This window comes from Danio aesculapii, chromosome 1, assembly GCF_903798145.1.
Source record: "Danio aesculapii chromosome 1, fDanAes4.1, whole genome shotgun sequence".
Lineage (NCBI taxonomy): Eukaryota > Metazoa > Chordata > Actinopteri > Cypriniformes > Danionidae > Danio > Danio aesculapii.
Window position 1 is genome coordinate 4,460,464 of NC_079435.1, and position 19,337 is coordinate 4,479,800.

The 19,337-nt window shown below is 37.9% G+C and overlaps 1 protein-coding gene across 1 annotated transcript in view; it reads left to right on the top strand.

Annotated features, from left to right (window-relative positions):
• Window positions 1–517: 517 nt before the first annotated feature.
• The window catches only part of prkacab (protein kinase, cAMP-dependent, catalytic, alpha, genome duplicate b), a 33,515-nt gene continuing 14,695 nt past the window's right edge, over window positions 518–19,337 (top strand). The window contains exons 1-6 of the mRNA XM_056455897.1: window positions 518–991; window positions 9,844–9,905; window positions 13,318–13,446; window positions 15,378–15,476; window positions 15,552–15,634; window positions 18,536–18,662. Coding sequence (XP_056311872.1) covers window positions 946–991; window positions 9,844–9,905; window positions 13,318–13,446; window positions 15,378–15,476; window positions 15,552–15,634; window positions 18,536–18,662 — 546 coding nt within the window. The 5' untranslated portion in view covers window positions 518–945. The remainder of the gene's footprint in view (window positions 992–9,843; window positions 9,906–13,317; window positions 13,447–15,377; window positions 15,477–15,551; window positions 15,635–18,535; window positions 18,663–19,337) is intronic.

Genomic DNA, 19,337 nt, shown 5'->3' on the forward strand with positions numbered 1-19,337 from the left:
TAGCTTATCAGACTGCAGACTAGAGGTAAATTGGATAAAACTGTACAACTTTAATCCACTCAATAGCTTCATTCCTAAACTTCCATCGAAAAAAATAATCTGTTTTGTTATGTTATCGACTAATCACGACTCATCATTCATGACAATCACGGTAAAGTCTAAATGGGATACAGCTGCGGATAGTTTAGTTTACATCACTGTGATGTTTGGGTTTATGACTGTGGTAGGTGTCGACGTTAATAAAATACAATTTAATGGCTAATTTAATGAATAATAGTCAGTATAACTACTGTTATTTTACATTACTGTTATTGTATTTGGTTTGGGGTTGGGGTAGACGTTAATAAAACACAATTAATGGGTAATTAATACATTATATAAATAGTTCTTGCTAACTTCCGACCGTGGCTGTATCCCTTCTAGCAACAACCGTCAATCACTCTTGCACATCTGTCCGTCTTCCTCTGTCTGACCAATCAGGCGCGCCGCCGGGGGCAGGGCTTGTGATGGGGGGCGGAGTTTGAGTCGATGGCCACGGAAAGCGCAGCTGCATGAACGATCTCGCCGAAACCGCATCCGTGTTTTCTTCATCCGCGATTTCCCCCCTGCGAGCGCCGCGCACGAAAAACCCCCGCGGGGAGGCGAGCGACAGGACTGCGGGGCCGCGGAGGTGCGGCGAACAGCCAGGCCTGGAAAGGACGTCCGAGTCCGGTTTGATGCTGGCGGCCCGTCCGCCCTTTAAACGCGGATGCTGCTGCTGCTGCATTCATAAGGGATCGCTGTTTTTCCGAGATCACATCGGACGCGTAAACGTCCCTAAATTTCACATTCATCGCCGATCGGCTTTCGACACCCGCACGAACGGACCGGGAGAGCCGAAGCGCGACAGGCGCGGCAGCATCACTCCCTACCTGCGGCTCTCCAGCGCCTGACAGGCCCAGAGTCATGGGCAACACGCCGGCCGCCAAACGGGGCAACGAAATGGAAAGTGGTGGGTGTTTTTAACGCTTCCCAATGGCTGTGTTTATCCATCGGCATCATCGATCATGGCGATCGGCATCATCGGATGCTCGTGCATGTGCGAGGACTCATCTGAAATGATGCTGATGCTGTCATGGCGATCACAGCCTCCAACAACGCGTGGATGCTTTAATAAGCGCTTCATTTGAGGGTTTTGCGTGTGTGTTTTTGTGTAGTTAACGTGTCTTTGGTGTTTATTAGGAAGTAGAGGGTCTGTGTGTGTGTGTTTGGTGGTTCTGGATGTGTGGAGGGTTTGAGGAAAGCTGCAAGAACACTGTGATCTAATATTGAGATTCAGGCGACCAAAATGTGTCAGCCTGTCATTGAAAACAACCAGTGTGTGTCCTTTCCAACATCTCTGACGGTGTTTGGTCTTTTTTTGTTTCCATTTGTTTAACCCTGGGTTAAGTAGTCTAGGTTTTACACCGTTCACACTGACAGGTTAACCCTGGTTTAATATTAGTCCGGTTTTGAGATTTCAAGCTTTGAGTAACATCATATCTAGTGTTTTTTAGGAGTTGTAGTCTATTTTTAATAACGCACGTAGATAACTGCAGCGGTACGTATCACTATGTAGTGTTTTGCGTGGGTGTTTTTGTGTAGTTGACATATTATTGACGTTTATTAGGAAGTAGAGGTCTGTGTGTGTGTGTATTTGGTAATTCTGGATGTGTGGAGAGTTATTAGAAAAGCTGTAAGAACACTGTAATCTGAAATTGATGTTCACCCTACTGAAAAAAACAGCTTAAACCAGCCTAGGCTGGTTAGCTGGTTTTAGCTGGTTGACCAGCCTGGTTTTAGAGGGGTTTTGGCCATTTCCAGCCTGGTCTTAGCTGGTCAGGCTGGAAAATGACCGGCTAAAACCAGTTTGACCAGCCTAGCCAGGTTGGGAGCCCAGCCAAAACCAGCTATGTTCAGCTTAAACCAGGCTGGTCAAGCTGTTTTTAGCTGGATTTAGCTGGTAATTTTCCAGCCTGACCAGCTAAGACCAGGCTGGAAATGGCTGGAAACCAGCCTGGAAATGGCCAAAACCCCTCTAAAACCAGGCTGGTCAACCAGCTAAAACCAGCCAACCAGCCTAGGCTGGTTTAAGCTGGATTTTTCAGCAGGGCAGGCAACCAAAATGTGTCAGCCTGTCATTCAAAACAACCAGTGTGTGTCCTTTCCAACATCTCTGACGGTGTTTGGTCTTTTTTTATTTCCAGTTGTTTAACCCTGGGTTAAGTAGTCTAGGTTTTACACCGTTCACACTGACAGGTTAACCCTGGTTTAATATTAGTCCAGTTTTGAGATTTCAATCTTTGAATAACATCACAACTTGTATTTATTTTGGAGATGTAGTCTATTTTAATAATGCACATTAATAACTGTAGTGATAAGTATCACTATGTGGTGTTTGGGGCTTTGCATGTGTGTTTTTGTTTAGTTACGTGTCATTGGTGTTTGTTAAGAAGTAGTGTGTGTGTGTGTGTGTGTGTGTGTGTTTGGTGGTTCTGGATGTGTGGAGGGTTTGTGGAAAGCTGTAAGAACACTGTGATCTAATATTGAGATTCAGGCGACCAAAATATGTCAGTCTGTCATTGAAAACAACCAGTATGTGTCATTTTCAACATCTCTAACGGTTTCAGACCTGACTGTATTTTGTGTATTGAGTTTAATATTAATAATAGTTTAACCCTGGGTTAAGTAGTCCAGATTGTACACCGTTCACACTGACAAGTTAACCCTGGTTTAATATTAGTTTGAGATTTCAAGATTTAAACGTCACTTATGTTTTTTGTAGGAGTTGTAGTCTGTTTTTAATAATGCACGTAAATATCTGCAGCGATAAGTATATCACTGTGGTTTTGGGGGACTTGAGTGTGTGTAGTGAAAGTATCATTGATGTTTATTAGGAATAAGGGGGTCTGTGTGAGTGTGTGTGTGTGTGTTTGATGGTTCTGGATGTGTGGAGGGTTTGAGGAAAGCTGCAAGAACACTGTGATCTAATATTGAGTTTCATGCGATATGAAATGTGTCAGCCTGTCATTGAAAACAACCAGTGTGTGTCCTTTCCAACATCTCTGATGGTTTCAGGACTGGCTGTATTTTGTGTGTTTGGTTTTATGTTTACATTGGTTTAACCCTGGGGTAAGCAGTCTAGGTTTTACACTGTTCACACTTGCAGGTTACCCTAGTTTAATACTAGTTTGTCCGGTTTTGAGATTTCAAGCTTCGTGTAACATCATACCTTGTATTTTTTAAAGAGTTACAGTCTGTTTTTAATAATACACATACATATCTCCGGCGATTGAGTACATCACTGTGGAGTTAGGGGGTTTTGAGTGTGTGTAGTTAACGTATCATTCTGGCCCAGATTGGCTAATCGGGAGGACTGGGAGAATTCCCGGTGGGCCGGTCCGTTTTTTTGGCCGCGAGGGCCGGTGTCCCTAGCTGCTTGCACTCTCAGCAGTCGCACTTTTTCCATTTATTTATTTATTTGACCATAGCCTCACTCTTTTTATTCATTATTTTGCCGCAGCTCCGCTCTTTTTATTTGTTTTCTCGCAGCCCCGTGAGCAAAATGCAGCCTGCAGGTGATCGTTCGACCCCAAACAGCGGCACCTTAGTGAAAAACACTTTGAATAATTAATGTTAATGAATATTACACCTGCTCAATGAAAATCAGATGATTCACTACATTAATAAATCTGACATAACTTGATCCGAAATCTTAAAAGGGGAGAAAAAGATTAAGCCATCAATAGAAATAATGCTGTGGTTGTCTTGCAGATAATAGTGCAATACCTATTCCAAACGCGCTAGAATAACAGCGCCAGTGTGGCCCAGTGGTCAGCACATTGCGTTTCGATGTCGCTGACCCGAGTTCGAACCTCACCTGAATAAATATTATTTCATTTTTAGTGTTAAGACATATATTACTGTTTGGGTTACTTATGTAGGTGTACATATTACATATTTATTTTTTTTGTGTGACCACCGTTACAAAGAAGGACTGGATATCTATAAAGAGTATTGCACAGAATATATATTCAGATATTGCAGGAAAGGATTTTTAAAGAATAGTGTTGGAGATTTAGCTACCCTTTAATCTTCTCATATTTAGGAAAAATATTTGAAGTTTTAAAGCAGCTGTGTCCTTGAAAAAGACGTGATAATGTCATTAGAAACTGAATTGGAAATGACCTAATATTAATAACTTTAATAAGTCGTGAACTGAGGCGGGGCCGGTCTACGGCTTGAAACTCCAGGGCTGAAAAGGAGTCCCACTCTGGCCCTGGTATTATTGATGTTTATTAGGTAGTAGGGGGTCTCCGTGTGTGTATTTGGTCATTTTGGATGTGTAGAGGGTTTGAGGACAGCTGATCTATTGTTTGAGATTCAGGCGACCTTAATGTGTCAGCCTGTCATTGAAAACAATTAGTGTGTGTCCTTTTCAACATCTCTAATGGATTCGGGCCTGGCTGGATTATTGCCATTTGTTTAACCCTGGGTTAAGTTGTCTTTATTTTAACACTGACAGGTTAACCCTGGTTTAATATTAGTCCGGTTTTGAGATTTCAAGCTTTGAGTATCATCATATATTGTGTTTTTTAGGAGTTGCAGTCTGTTTTTAATAATGCACGCAAGTAACTGCAGCTAAAAGTATCACTATGAGGTGTTTGGGGTTTTGTGTGTGTGTGTTTATGTGTGTTATATCCTGTATTTAACATATCGGGGATGTTTAGTAGTGTGTGGAAGGTTTGTGGAAAGCTTTATACTGTTGTTTAGTGATGAACCGTTGTACAATAGTTTAACCCTGGGTTAAGTTGTCCATATTTTACACTGTTCACACTGACAGGTTAACCCTGGATTAATATTAGTCAGGTTTTGAGATTTCAAGCTTTGAGTATCATCATATCTAGTGTTTTTTTTTTATGAGTTGCAGTCTGTTTTTAATAATGCATGTAAGTAACTGCAGCTCACTATGTGGTGTTTGGGGTTTTGTGTGTGTGTTATATCCTGTATTAACATATCGGTTGATGTTTAGTAGTGTGTGGAAGGTTCGTGGAAAGCTTTATACTGTTGTTTAGTGATAAACAGTTGTACAATAGTTTAACCCTGGGTTAAGTTGTCCATATTTTACACTGTTCACACTGACAGGTTATCCCTGGATTAATATTAGTCAGGTTTTGTGATTTCAAGCTTTGAGTATCATCATATCTAGTGTTTTTTTAGGAGTTGCAGTCTGTTTTTAATAATGCACGTAAGTAACTGCAGCTCACTATGTGGTGTTTGGGGTTTTGTGTGTGTGTTTATGTGTGTTATATCCTGTATTTAACATATCCAGGATGTTTAGTAGTGTGTGGAAAGCTTTATACTGTTGTTTAGCGATGAACGGTTATACAATAGTTTAACCCTGGGTTAAGTTGTCCATATTTTACACTGTTCCCACTGAAAGCTTAACCCTGGATTAATATTAGTCAGGTTTTGAGATTTTTAAGCATTGAGACACATCATAACTTGTATTTTTTATGAGTTTTAATAATGCACGTAAATAACTGCTTCTATAAGTTTCACTATGTGGTGTTTGGGGTTTTGTGTATGTTGTATCCTGTATTTAACATATCATGGATCTTTATTTGGTAGTGTGTGGAAGGTTTGTGGAAAGCTTTATATTGTTTAACCCTGGGTTAAGTAGTCTATATTTTACACTGTTCATCCTGACAGGCTACCCTGGTTTAATATTAGATTGTCTGGCTTTGAGATTTAAGCATTGGGACACATCATAACGTATTTTATGCGTTTGAAGCACAGAAATGAGTGCAGCTATAGGTGTGACTCTGTGGTGTTTTTAAGTCTATCTCAGTCACCTCTCGATGAACAAACACAATATTTGACACCACAATCTCGCATGTTTTGGTTTAATAATGGTGTGATTGCTTTATGGCCCACGGCTGTGACGTAAACCACGCCGGCTTATCTTTATGTTAATAAATTTAGATTCAGTGTCTTTCGATGTGTGTCTTCCTGTTTCAGTACGAAAGTTCAAAACAGGAACAAAAACCACTCGCTGTCTTCAACCATTTCCTTCAGTGCAGCTTGAAATTTTCTGTGACTGTAGGAAAATATATTTACTCAGACAAGAGTTCTTTTGATCGGGGCTGTTTTTAACTCTGATTTGAGACAGTAAACCTAAAAACGGCAGCTTGAAATCAGCACTAACCTTTTAAATACACAAGTGTGAAACAATATTTAACCCAGCAGCCCTTTTTTTCTGAAAAACAACCCAGAATTGGTTTGAATGATGGCACAATTGTGCATGCTTTTGTGCAATAACACAATACTCAAATTGCATCTGTTGTAAAGGTCTTTCAAGAGAGTTTAGGCACAAAAAATGACAACATTTGTAACTTAATTTGACAGAATTATTAATTTTATTATTAGTATTCAGTAGGGCTGCACGATATTGAGAAAAAAAACAAATTTTCTGCGATGTGTATCTCACCGGACACTTTATTAGGTACACATTACTAGTTCCCGGTTTGACCCACTTTTACCTTCAGAACTGCCTTAATCGTTCATGGCGTAGATTCAACAAGATACTGGAAATACTCCTCAGAGATTTTACTTCATATTGACAGCATCATAGCATCGCTGCAGATTTGTCGGCTGCACATCCATGATGCCAATCTCCCCTTCCACCACATACCAAAGGTGCTCTATTGCATTGTTTCTCAACTTACTTATTTTGCTTATACGAACTTTTATTTTGAAATGCGCCTGAGACAACCGTACCGTTTGAAATTTCATTTAATTATAGCAACAAATATGTCGAAGCACAAGTACGACCCCGAATATGTAAAGTATGGATTTACATACACTGTAAAAATGGCCGTGATTTCAATGGGAACAAAACTGTAAAAATGCTACAGTAAAAATCCGTCACCTGGTTAACAGTATGTTTCCTTAATATATACGGCGAATAACCGTAAATTGACTTTCCCAGAATTCCCTGCATGGCACATCACTGTTTATGCTTTTTGTTGACATTACTGTGGATCATTTAAGTTGCTTCCCCATCAGTTATGTACATTAGAGATTTATTTTACATCTAATGTTGATAAACAATGTTTATTTCATGACTTTAATTTCATCCGTGTCACCATGCTGGTGTTTAGTAGCTGTGTGAAAGACACTGAGACCCTCTATACACTGATACGCTTTTCTACTGGTGGGAAATGTTTGTGATGAGCTTTGGTTAATTATGTAACTTCCTCATCACCATCAGCATATGGCTGTGTTAGCGTGTTTAACTGTGTAACAAAAGATGTGTAGATGTTGGTCATTTAAAATACTGACATATTACATAAATTAATGAAATACAGTAGTTTACTGTACAAATGAGAAATTGATTGATTGATTGATTTTATTTGACAATTCTAACAAAATATACAAACAAGTCCAGTTAGACCAATTCATACATTTTTTCAAAAACTGTCGAGGATAATGTACACAAAAAAGCCACAGGCTTATTTCCATTGTGGTCCTCAATATTTTTTTTTAAATTAACAGGCAAATCATAAATGGAATGCAAACTTCATCAGCTCAGCAACTCAGCACAACAAAATCCTCAACATCAACTATAAAACAACCACTTTTTAATTTCCCTTTTAAAATCACTCTCAATTTGAATCTCTTTAAAAATCGTGGGCAAAACATTCCAAGCAGCAGAGCTAGCACACAAAAAAGAATTTCTACCTGATTCACTCTTAAATCTATATGGATAAATATCCCTGTTACGTGCTCTTGCAGAATGACAACGTACCTCACTAACTAAAACGTAATAATTAAGGAAATATTTTGGGACCATTTGCTTTAAAATCTTAAAAACCATCACTAATTTAAAAAGTTTTACCCTATTCTCAACTTTTAAAATATTACTTTGGCTATAATGTTCATTATTTAAATGTGTCAGTGGAGGTACTTTCATAACAAAAAATAAATAAATAAAATAAATTTACTAATGCTCAGCTTCTTAGACTTTACACACCTGAAACTTGTCTATAGCACTTGTTCACTGCTGCTCTTATAGTTGTGTAAATTGCTTCCTTGTCCTCATTTGTAAGTCGCTTTGGATAAAAGCGTCTGCTATATGACTAAATGTAAATGTAAATAACAATTCTACACAACTTATTTTGGGCCGTCTGCAATTTATTTTTCATTTTTTTAGAACTACCGCTGTACCAAAAAGCTGCAGCATAGTCAAAGTATGGCTGCACTAATGCACTTGCTAAAATTACTTTTACGGTTTGTACCGTATTTTTAACTGTAAAATACTGGCAACCACAGCTACAGGTTTTTTACGATTTATTTTTTTACAGTGTATATTGACGACAAAAAAGGCTTAAAACCTCAGTGCGTCATATGTAGTGAGGTGCTCTCACAAGACAGCATACAACCTTCTAAACTAAAACCACATATAGAAACCAAACATGCAAGAACAAACCTGTGGACTATTTTCAAAGACGACTCAAAGAGCTGAGGGCATCACAAAAGTGCATACATTATGTTAAATGACAGCAATAAAATATTGTTTATTTGCAAGTCTTGGCGATTTTCTTATGATTCATCTATCGCTACTTGTGTATGTTAACAAATAAATACAAATTAATTATAATTCCTAAAATTAGGAATTATTGAGTCGCTGAGTCATATATTATATGTTATACATGGTTTGATGACCATGTAAAAATGTGGGTCCCATGACCAAACCATTTGAGAACCACTGCTCTATTGGATTGAGATCTGGTGACTGTGGAGGCCATTTGAGTACAGTGAACTCATTGTCTTGTTCAAGAAACCAGTCTGAGATGATTTGCGCTGGAAGTAGCCATTAGAAGAGGGGTACACTGTGGTGCGGTTTCCCCCACAGTCCAAACACGGGTGAAATATAGGTGAATTGGATGAACTGAATTGAATGTGAGAGTGTATAGGTGTTTCCCAGTACTGGGTTGCAGCTGGAAAGGCATCCGCTGCGTATAACATGCTGGATAAGTTGGCGGTTCATTCTGTGGTGACCCCTAATGATTAAAGGGACTACGCCGAAGGAAAATGAATGACATGTAATACAATTAAAAATTATAGTCCGATATAGGGCTGTATGATACGGAATAATCTAACCTTGCGATATTTCCTCAGACTTTATATTGCGATATGCCTAAAAAAGAGATTTGAATATCTCTAATTTTGAAAGTATTTATAGTTTTAGATTGATTGGGATTATTCTGTTGGCATGTACATCTGCATAAAATCTAATAAACAAATAAAATCATTGATAAATTCAGTCGGTGGCACAGTGGCTTAAGGGTTAGCACTGTTGCCTCACAGCAAGAAGTTCGTTGGCTCGAGTCCCGGCTGGGCTAGTTGGCGTTTCTGTGCGAAGTTTGCATGTTCTCCCCGTGTTCGTGTGGGTTTCCTCCAGGTGCTCCGATTTCCCCCACAACCCAAACACATGTGCTATAGGTGAATTGAATAAACTAAACTGGCCGTAGTGTATGAGTGTGAATGAGAGTTCACTTTCAGCAGCTCACAAACTTATTCGCTCTCTGTGAATATCACTATGAACGTTATCTAAGCAACCTCAAGGTGGGAACGCCTACATTGATTTCAATCGCCACCCAGAGCGACAGGCAGCTACAAAGCCGCTGCTAGTGTGAATGAGGCATCAGTCTGATGACGGGAAGCTTATAGTTAATAATAAACAATGTTTTTCTGTAATCACATTGATCATTCAGAGGTCTTAGCAATCAAATATAGTTACATTTCTGTCTCTTCCCACAGTCAAAGAGTTTCTGGCCTTCGCCAAAGAAGATTTCCTCAGGAAATGGGAGAATCCTGCACAGGTAAGAGGACAGACAAACAAAATATTCACCATTTGACCACAGAAGGAGAAAATGAAGCTCTAGATCTAGATATTTATTGAAAGTGTCATCTATTAAATTCAGTTATTACATGTCCCTCTGGAATATTTGGTTCTGATTGGTCAATCACAACATTTCAAGCTATGTTATTACCAGAAAACAACTGCTAATATGCTTATCCAGGTACTGTGAATCATCTTGACTGTTTTTCTGTGTGAATAACCAGCTGGATTGTACGTTATCCCTTACTTAACATATATTCTGATATGATTTGGTTAATCAGCCTAATGAGATATTATTACTATCATTTAAAAATGCCAAGTGTACAAATATTCAGATGTCAAATCTGCTCTGAGATTAGGTAGAACCTAGAAACTATATAGACACTGTAATCATCGGCCTTAAGTTTAAAATGTTGATATTGAAGTTGTTATTATATTTTTAAATCTTTGTCTGCGCACAAACAACATCAACTAGATCGAAGTAACACATCTGCATAATTCCCGCCTTTAACATAACATATGAACACTCTGAAATTGGACGAAATAGACCAATTAAAACAGACTGGGCTAGCTGTAGATGTTTGTCGTGTTCATGTTTGATCAATATAAGCATCTTTCTTTTTTTATCTCTTTTTCTCAATTGATTGTTGATGGTTTTTACTTCTGTGATGCCAAATGTGGATTTTATGAGTAAGGGCGCCCTCTAGTGTCCAGGATGAGTGAAACTGATATTACATTACATGTGTGCCCACAACAATACTTTTGTATTGTTAAAATAAAAAATAGGAAAAATAATTCTTTTTTTATATAGATATTGGAGTTTTTTGTATCTTAGTGAATATATGACTTATTGATATGGTAATTTAAGTAAATATTAGAAAATATTGTGATATAATTTTAAGTTCAAGTTCACCCATTGCTAGCAGACCATGACTAGTGGTGAACCACGGAATTTCCAGAATTGCCTTAACAAGTTATTATACTTTTAAATCTTTGTCTGCGCACAAACGACATCAACAAGATTAAAGTAACACATCTGGATAATTCCCACCTTCACCGTAACATACGAACACTCAGAAATCAAACTAAAACAGGGCTGGCTGTAGATGTTTGTTGTGTTCATGTTTGATCAATATAAGCATCTTTATCTTTTTAAAATCTTTTTTTCTTAGGTGATTGTTGATGTTTTAAGTTCTGTGATGCAGAATGTGGATTTTACGAGCAAGGGCGCCCTCTAGTGTCCAGGATGAATGAAACTGATATTACATTACATGTGTGCCCACAACACTACTAATAGTACTTTGGGTAATTTCAATAAATACCAGAGAATATTGTGATATAATTTTAAGTTCAAGTTCACCCATTGCTAGCAGACCATGACTAGTGGTGAGCCACGGAATTTCCAGAATTACCTTAACAAGTTGTAATATTTTCAAATCTTTGTCTGCGCACAAACGACATCAACAAGGTTAAAGTAACACATCTGGATAATTCCCGCCTTCAACATAACATATTAACACTCTCTGAAATTGGACAAAAAACGGCCAATTAAAACAGACAGGGCTAGCTGTAGATGTTTGTTGTGTTCAGGTTTGATCAATATAAGCATCTTTATCTTTTTTAAATCTTTTTTTCTGAGGTGATTGTTGATGTTTTAACTTCTGTGATGCAGAATGTGGATTTTACGAGCAAGGGCGCCCTCTAGTGTCCAGGATGAATGAAACTGATATTACATTACATGTGTGCCCACAACACTACTAATAATACTTTTGGTAATTTCAAAAAAATACCAGAGAATATTGTGATATAGTTTAAAGTTCAAGTTCACCCATTGCTAGCAGACCATGACTAGTGGTGAACCACGGAATTTCCAGAATTGCCTTAACAAGTTGTTATATTTTTAAATCTTTGTCTGCGCACAAACGACATCAACAAGATTAAAGTAACACATCTGGATAATTCCCGCCTCCACCGTAACATATGACCACTCAGAAATCGAACGGATCAGACCAATTAAAACAGGGCTAGCTGTAGATGTTTGTTGTGTTCAGGTTTGATCAATATAAGCATCTTTATCTTTTTAAAAAAAAAAATTCTGAGGTGATTGTTGATGTTTTAACTTCTGTAATGCAGAATGTGGATTTTACGAGCAAGGGCGCCCTCTAGTGTCCAGGATGAATGAAACTGATATTACATTACATGTGTGCCCACAACACTACTAATAGTACTTTGGGTAATTTCAATAAATACCAGAGAATATTGTGATATAATTTTAAGTTCAAGTTCACCCATTGCTAGCAGACCATGACTAGTGGTGAGCCACGGAATTTCCAGAATTACCTTAACAAGTTGTAATATTTTCAAATCTTTGTCTGCGCACAAACGACATCAACAAGGTTAAAGTAACACATCTGGATAATTCCCGCCTTCAACATAACATATTAACACTCTCTGAAATTGGACAAAAAACGGCCAATTAAAACAGACAGGGCTAGCTGTAGATGTTTGTTGTGTTCAGGTTTGATCAATATAAGCATCTTTATCTTTTTTAAATCTTTTTTTCTGAGGTGATTGTTGATGTTTTAACTTCTGTGATGCAGAATGTGGATTTTACGAGCAAGGGCGCCCTCTAGTGTCCAGGATGAATGAAACTGATATTACATTACATGTGTGCCCACAACACTACTAATAATACTTTGGGTAATTTCAATAAATACCAGAGAATATTGTGATATAGTTTAAAGTTCAAGTTCACCCATTGCTAGCAGACCATGACTAGTGGCAAATCATGAAATTTCAAAATGCTGAACTGGCTCAGAATCACCTTAAGAAGACGTTATATTTTCAAATCATCGTCTGCTCGCAAACTACATTAACAAGATCAAAGTAACACATCTGCATAATTCCTGCCTCCACCATGACGTATGAACACTCAGAAATCTGCGTTTCATTTTACTCATGGAATAGACCATTTAAAACAGACTGGACCAGCTGTTCATGTTTGATCTGTATGAGCATCTTTAGCTTTTCTATGTTCAGGTGATTGTTGATGTTTTAACTTCTGTGATGCAGATGTGGATTTTATGCACAATGGTGCCCTCTAGTGTCCAGGATGAAAGAAACTGATATTATATAAAATGTACTAAATAAAACCAACTTGGCCAATCAGAGCACAGCTAGCTTGTGGAAGAGAGGGCCTTACAGACCTTAAGCTCTGAATTGAAAACAACCATATGGAAATTATTGTAAAACGATTAAATGCAGATTCTGAGAAAATACATTGTTTTATGATCTTGGATACATTTAAACCTGTTGTAGGACCTCTGACACAATATTATAAGAAGAAACACAGTTAAATAATGTGAGAATGCAATGTTTCGTGCGTCCCACAGAACACCGCCAGCCTGGAGGACTTCGACCGGTTGAAAACTCTGGGCACTGGTTCATTCGGCCGCGTGATGCTGGTCAGACACCGAGAGACTGGACAGCACTACGCCATGAAGATCCTCAACAAACAGAAGGTGGGTGGAGCTAAACATCAGATTTTACTACGCTCAATGATGCTTTGCGTGATATTTGGGAGTGATTTCGGTCACTGGAAGTGTCTCTGTGACTAGATGTGGTTTTATATCACAGGATGAGGAAGAAATAATGCTGTTTTATAGAATTTTATACAGTGATAAAGGTTATTTGGCTTTGAATTTTAAATATACTTTATACTGGTTGGTTTTGCGTTATAAAATACACAGAAATGTTTGAAGAACAGGAATAAATCATATATTTCTAGAATCGTTGGTTGATTATGTTTATGTTTGATCAGTATGAGCATTTTTATCTTTGTTTTTTGCTCAGGTGATTGTTGATGTTTTAACTTCTGTGATGCAGATGTGAAATATATGGGCAAGGGCGCCATCTAATGTACAGGATGAATGAAACTGATATTACATTACATGTGTGGCCACAACATACCTGTCCACATTCGGAAGTGAAAATAAGGGATATGCCACCATAATAAGGGTTATTCCCCCCCCTTAAAAAATCCTCCCATTACTAAATATGTTCATTTGAAGCAGTTTCATTGTAAATAAACAGTTAAATGGTCAAAAATAAGTTTTATTATTATTATTTACAAAATAAAAAATAAATTGTATACATTAGCAGCAAATACATTAGCAAACAGTTCAGCTTATTAAAATTAATAGCTATTATAATGAAAAAGAATCAAGCTATCGAATCTCATCAGCCATTTCTTCACTGTATAACTTACACATTCTGATTAAAGAGCAACGAATGAATTTCTTATTTATTTTCTTATTTCTTGTTTCTTTTCATTACATTAAATAACTGGTGTCACTTTAAAAGTGCACAAATCTAACGTTATAATGAAAGCTTTCGATTGCTTTCCTAACTTTCTATCCTTATTTAGGACGAAATCAGTTGTGTTTGAAAAAACCCCACCAAGATCGACATCTTTAGATGTTATTATTGTTATTAATTATGTGTATATGTCTGTTCAAACACGCGCCAAAAACCCAGACTTTTGCTTCACTTCAAATCGCGAACCTTTTTGAACCTTTTTGGGAAACAGCGTCTATTTATCACTATGGAGCGCGTCAGCTGACAGTCATGCACCACTATATGACTGTTTTGAGGATTACATATGAAGGGGAGACGGCACCTGTAATTAAAAGGAAAGGGAATCCCGCCATAAACAAAGCGAAAACACAGAACACACTCAGATTTAGGAGCAAAGGGCGGCCCCTGGTGGTTCGGCAGTATGGGTTGCATATAGGGAAGCTCGGCTCTTTAATGTTTATTTGCCTTCAGAGAAAGACTGAAAATATGGGAGAAATATGGGAAAATACTTTTACGGGATAGCAGGATCGAACTCTAAAATACGGGAGAATACCGGTAAAATCGGGAGAATTGACAGGTATGGCCCACAACACTACTTGTGTTTTGTAAATAAAAAATAGGAAAAATAATACTTTTCTGTCTAGATATAGGAGTTTTTTGTCTATTAGTGGATCTATCATCATTGATATGATTATTGCAATAAATACCAGAGAATGTTCAAATTGCTAGCAGACCATGAATAACTTCCAAGAACTCTTCCACAGCAGTGTTATAGACATGTATTCATTATTACTGTATTTTACTAATTTATTTATTTTTTTCAGATCAAAATAAAGCACAAAGCCTAATGTACTTCTTACTCCGTTTTCAACATGCTTATTCATTATTTATACCACATCATTATTATTTAAAATTATTGAATTCAATTGAATTCAATGGAAGTTCCCCAAACAGAAAATGTCACCCATAATTTGAAAGGAAGTGTGGAAACCATATATATATATATATATATATATATATATATATATATATATATATATATATATATATATATATATATATATATATGAATAAGTGGCACTGTTTTTGTGTTCAGGTGGTGAAGCTGAAGCAGATCGAACACACTCTTAACGAGAAGCGGATACTGCAGGCTGTCAGCTTCCCCTTCTTAGTGCGACTGGAGTACTCCTTCAAGGTGAGCTCAGTTCAGAAACACCTACACACAGGTGAAGCGCTGTGTGTCAATGATGTGTGCGTGTGTCTGTTGCAGGACAACACCAATCTCTACATGGTGATGCAGTACGTTCAGGGAGGAGAGATGTTTTCACACCTGCGCAGAATCGGCAGATTCAGGTGAATATATTTACATTCTGGATGTGCAGAGGTTAAATGATATTTAATTATTGTAATGTCTCCCAGGAGGGTCAGCACACATATTGTGAATAGCAAAGGGCCTAAAACTGATCCTTGTGGCACTCCATACTTCTGACATTTGAAAGTAAACTAAAACTGTAAACTAGTGGTTTTATTTCCTCTAAATTATTAGTTTTTAACACAAATTTCGCATAAAATAACTAAAAAGTGACATTTTTTTCATGTTTATATTCATTTTTTTGACAATACAACACCAATGCTTTAAATTTATGAGAGTTAAATAGATACTTGGACCATTTCAATGTGCTGATGTTATTGGCCCATGAACATTTCCTGCTTGTTATCAAACTATTTCATAACTGTAACAAGAGGCAGTTCAATCATAATTTGATGTTAAAACAGCTATCATAATGTTATTTATCAATATGTGGCTCTTTATGGATTCTCGGAGGTGTAGAAATTAAAAATGTAAAACAGGAAATACAGTTGAAGTCAGAATTGTTAGCCCCCTTTGAATTTTTTTCTTTTTAAATATTTCCTAAATGATGTTTAACAGAGCAAGGAAATTTTCACAGTATGTCTGATAATATTTTTTCTTCTGGAGAAAGTCTTATTTGTTTTATTTCGGCTAGAATAAAAGCAGTTTTTAATTTTTTATGAACCATTTTAAGGTCAATATTATTAGCCCCTTTAAGCTAAGTTTTTTTTAACTGTCTACAGAACAAACCATCATTATATAATAACTTGCCCAAATAACCTGTCTAGTTAACCTAATTAACCTAGTTAAGCCTTTAAATGTCACTTTAAGCTGTATAGAAGTTTCTTGAAGAATATCTAGTCAAATATTATTTACTGTCATCATGACAAAGAGAAAATAAATCAGCTATTAGAGATGAGTTATTAAAACTGTTATGTTTAGAAATGTGTTGAAAAAATCTGCTCTCTGTTAAACAGAAACTCGCACCACAGGCACGCTTGTGTCAGGATCCACAAGTATCGCTTTAACAGTCGAGAGGAGAGGAAAAGTTACCTCATGAACACCCCAGAGGGTCAAATGTCCAAAGTGTGTGTGAGAGAGAGGCAGATGGAGTTCTACAGCATTTGTCCCTAGTAGTGAAATAGCAGCTCGTGTGCTGTACCATTCCTCAGTGTCAGTGAAAGACTGTCCAGCAAACTCACAAGTAGTTGAACTGTGCACAATTATCTGCTTTTTAAGTAGATAATAAAGGGTCTAAGCCGAAAAGAAAATGAATGAATGAATGTTAGTCTGATAACGTTTCTATGTTCCTCCTTAATGCCAACTATGGAAAAAATTATCGATAAAATGCGTCTAATAAGCCGCTGTTTGTTTACCTTCAAGCTCTGCTTGAAGCGTGTGCACATGAAGGAGCCAGTGAGCACCAGCACGCACATATTATGAACATCTCGACATCTGAAAGTGTTCCTCCACATGTTTTCACATAAGTTGTTCACAATATTTATCCATCCGCAGAATAAAGCTTTAAATAAAAGTGAACCATAAAGAAAAGGCCGACCCCTTATGTTTAGAAATAGAACCGCTGCCGTTTATAGGTTATTTCTGGTTAATGGGGTCAGAATTTACCGGTATTTGGGAATGCATGTGTGAATGGTCTATTCCAGAAAAATTCCAGGACGTCGACGTCTGTGTGAACACCTGTTTCTAAATTTACCGGTAAGTCGTTCTGGATATTTACCGGTATCACTGTGTGAAAGAGGCAAAAGACAGCGTTCCAGCACGGAAAACACATTCTCAAAGCAGAATATCTGACTTCAGCATTGTTTTTCAGATAAACAAGAATGTTCACTTAGCATGATTCTTAAATATCTGCAAGCATATTATGGTATTTTTATGTTTTAGAAGAGTCAAACCCTTGCATACAGCACCTTTAAGACCTACAGCACAATATTTCAGTAGATTAAAGACATTGTAAGACCCCGTGGACACCCTGAAAAAAGTGGATCTGTAAAGACACTATTTGTCTAATAATTATTTGTTCATTCATTCATTTTCTTTTTGGCTTAGTCCCTTTATTAATCTGGGGTCGCCACAGCGGAATGAACCGCCAACTTATCCAGCATTTGTTTTATGCAGCGGATGCCCTTCCAGCTGCAACCCATCACTGGGAAACACATACACACTTATTCACACTCATACACTACGGACAATTTAGCTTACCCAATTTACCTGTACCACATGTATTTGGACTATGGGGGAAACCGGAGCACCCGGAGGAAACCCACGCGAACGCAGGGAGAACATGCAAACTCCACACAGAAACGCCAACTGACCCAGCTGAGGCTCGAACCAGCGACCTTCTAACTGTAAGGCGACAGCACTACCTACTGCTCCACTGCGTCGCCATAATTATTTGTTGTTATACTAAAATGAATCACTTTTTGAGCACCAACACATACAGGTACCTTAAAAAATGTATGTTATTTCAGCAGAAAGTAGCCAAAAATCATGTCTATTTTTTTTCCTCTTTACCACTTTTCGAATGTTTAATATTTATTTAAATATTAGTTATTTGCGGTTTCTATGCAAAACATTCTATGTTAAATATGCATTAAAACAGTCTGGAAAAAGTGTTTTGTGTAAATTCGGACCACAAGTCCACATATATGTACATAATTTTTCTCTCAAAATACATCATATCAAAAGATGATACTTAGGTTTTTATTCTAATTAGGTTTTAATAAGCCCAAATATCAAAGAGAAATGAAAAATGCATGTGAAAAAACACATTGGGCCTTAAGAGGTTAAATTATTGCATTTCCGCTACTGTATGACAGCTACTACAGTTATTTCCCTGCTTTATGTAACTGTATCTGGTCTCTTTTGCTCTTTCTCTCTTGCAGTGAACCTCACGCACGCTTCTATGCTTCACAAATAGTTCTGACCTTCGAGTATCTGCATGCCCTTGACCTGATCTACAGAGACCTTAAACCAGAAAACCTCCTCATCGATCAGCAGGGCTACATCCAGGTGAAACACACAACACACACTACACTAAACACAGAGCAGATTGAAGTGTTTAAATCACACGCACACACACACGCACACACACACACACACGCACACACACACACACACATGTTTGTTTTTGTGAAAAGTGGGTACATTCATTTTATACTGTCCAAACCGTATATTGTATTGCCCTCATCCCACCCTACCCCTAAACCCAACCATCACAGGAGACTGTGTGCAGCTTTACTCTCTCATTGAACTCATTCTGTGGGATTTATAAGCTTTTTGAGAAATGGGGACGTCACCAATAGCCGCGTTTCCACTATCGCGCCTAAAGCGAGCAAGCCAGGGCGAGCCAAGGCCAGTCGCATTTCCACTATCACTTCCGGGGCGTAATCAGGCCAGCGTCCGGCCTTTTTCGGCCCGCCGAATACCTTGGGCCAAGGAGAGCCAACTGGGGCTTCGGGGCGGGGTTACGTACAAAGGCGGAGTTTTCCTGTCAGGTAAAGAGGAGACAAGATGCTTTCTTCCCTTACATTTGTTTTGCTATCGCGCTTGATCAACTCACTAAGAAGAAGAAAAAATGGATAGCAGACAGTACTGGTCAGTTGAGGACACCAGGGCTCTTCTGAACATCTGGGCCGAGGAAAATGTTCAGAGGCAAATAGACGGTGTTAAATGCCGCCGAACTCG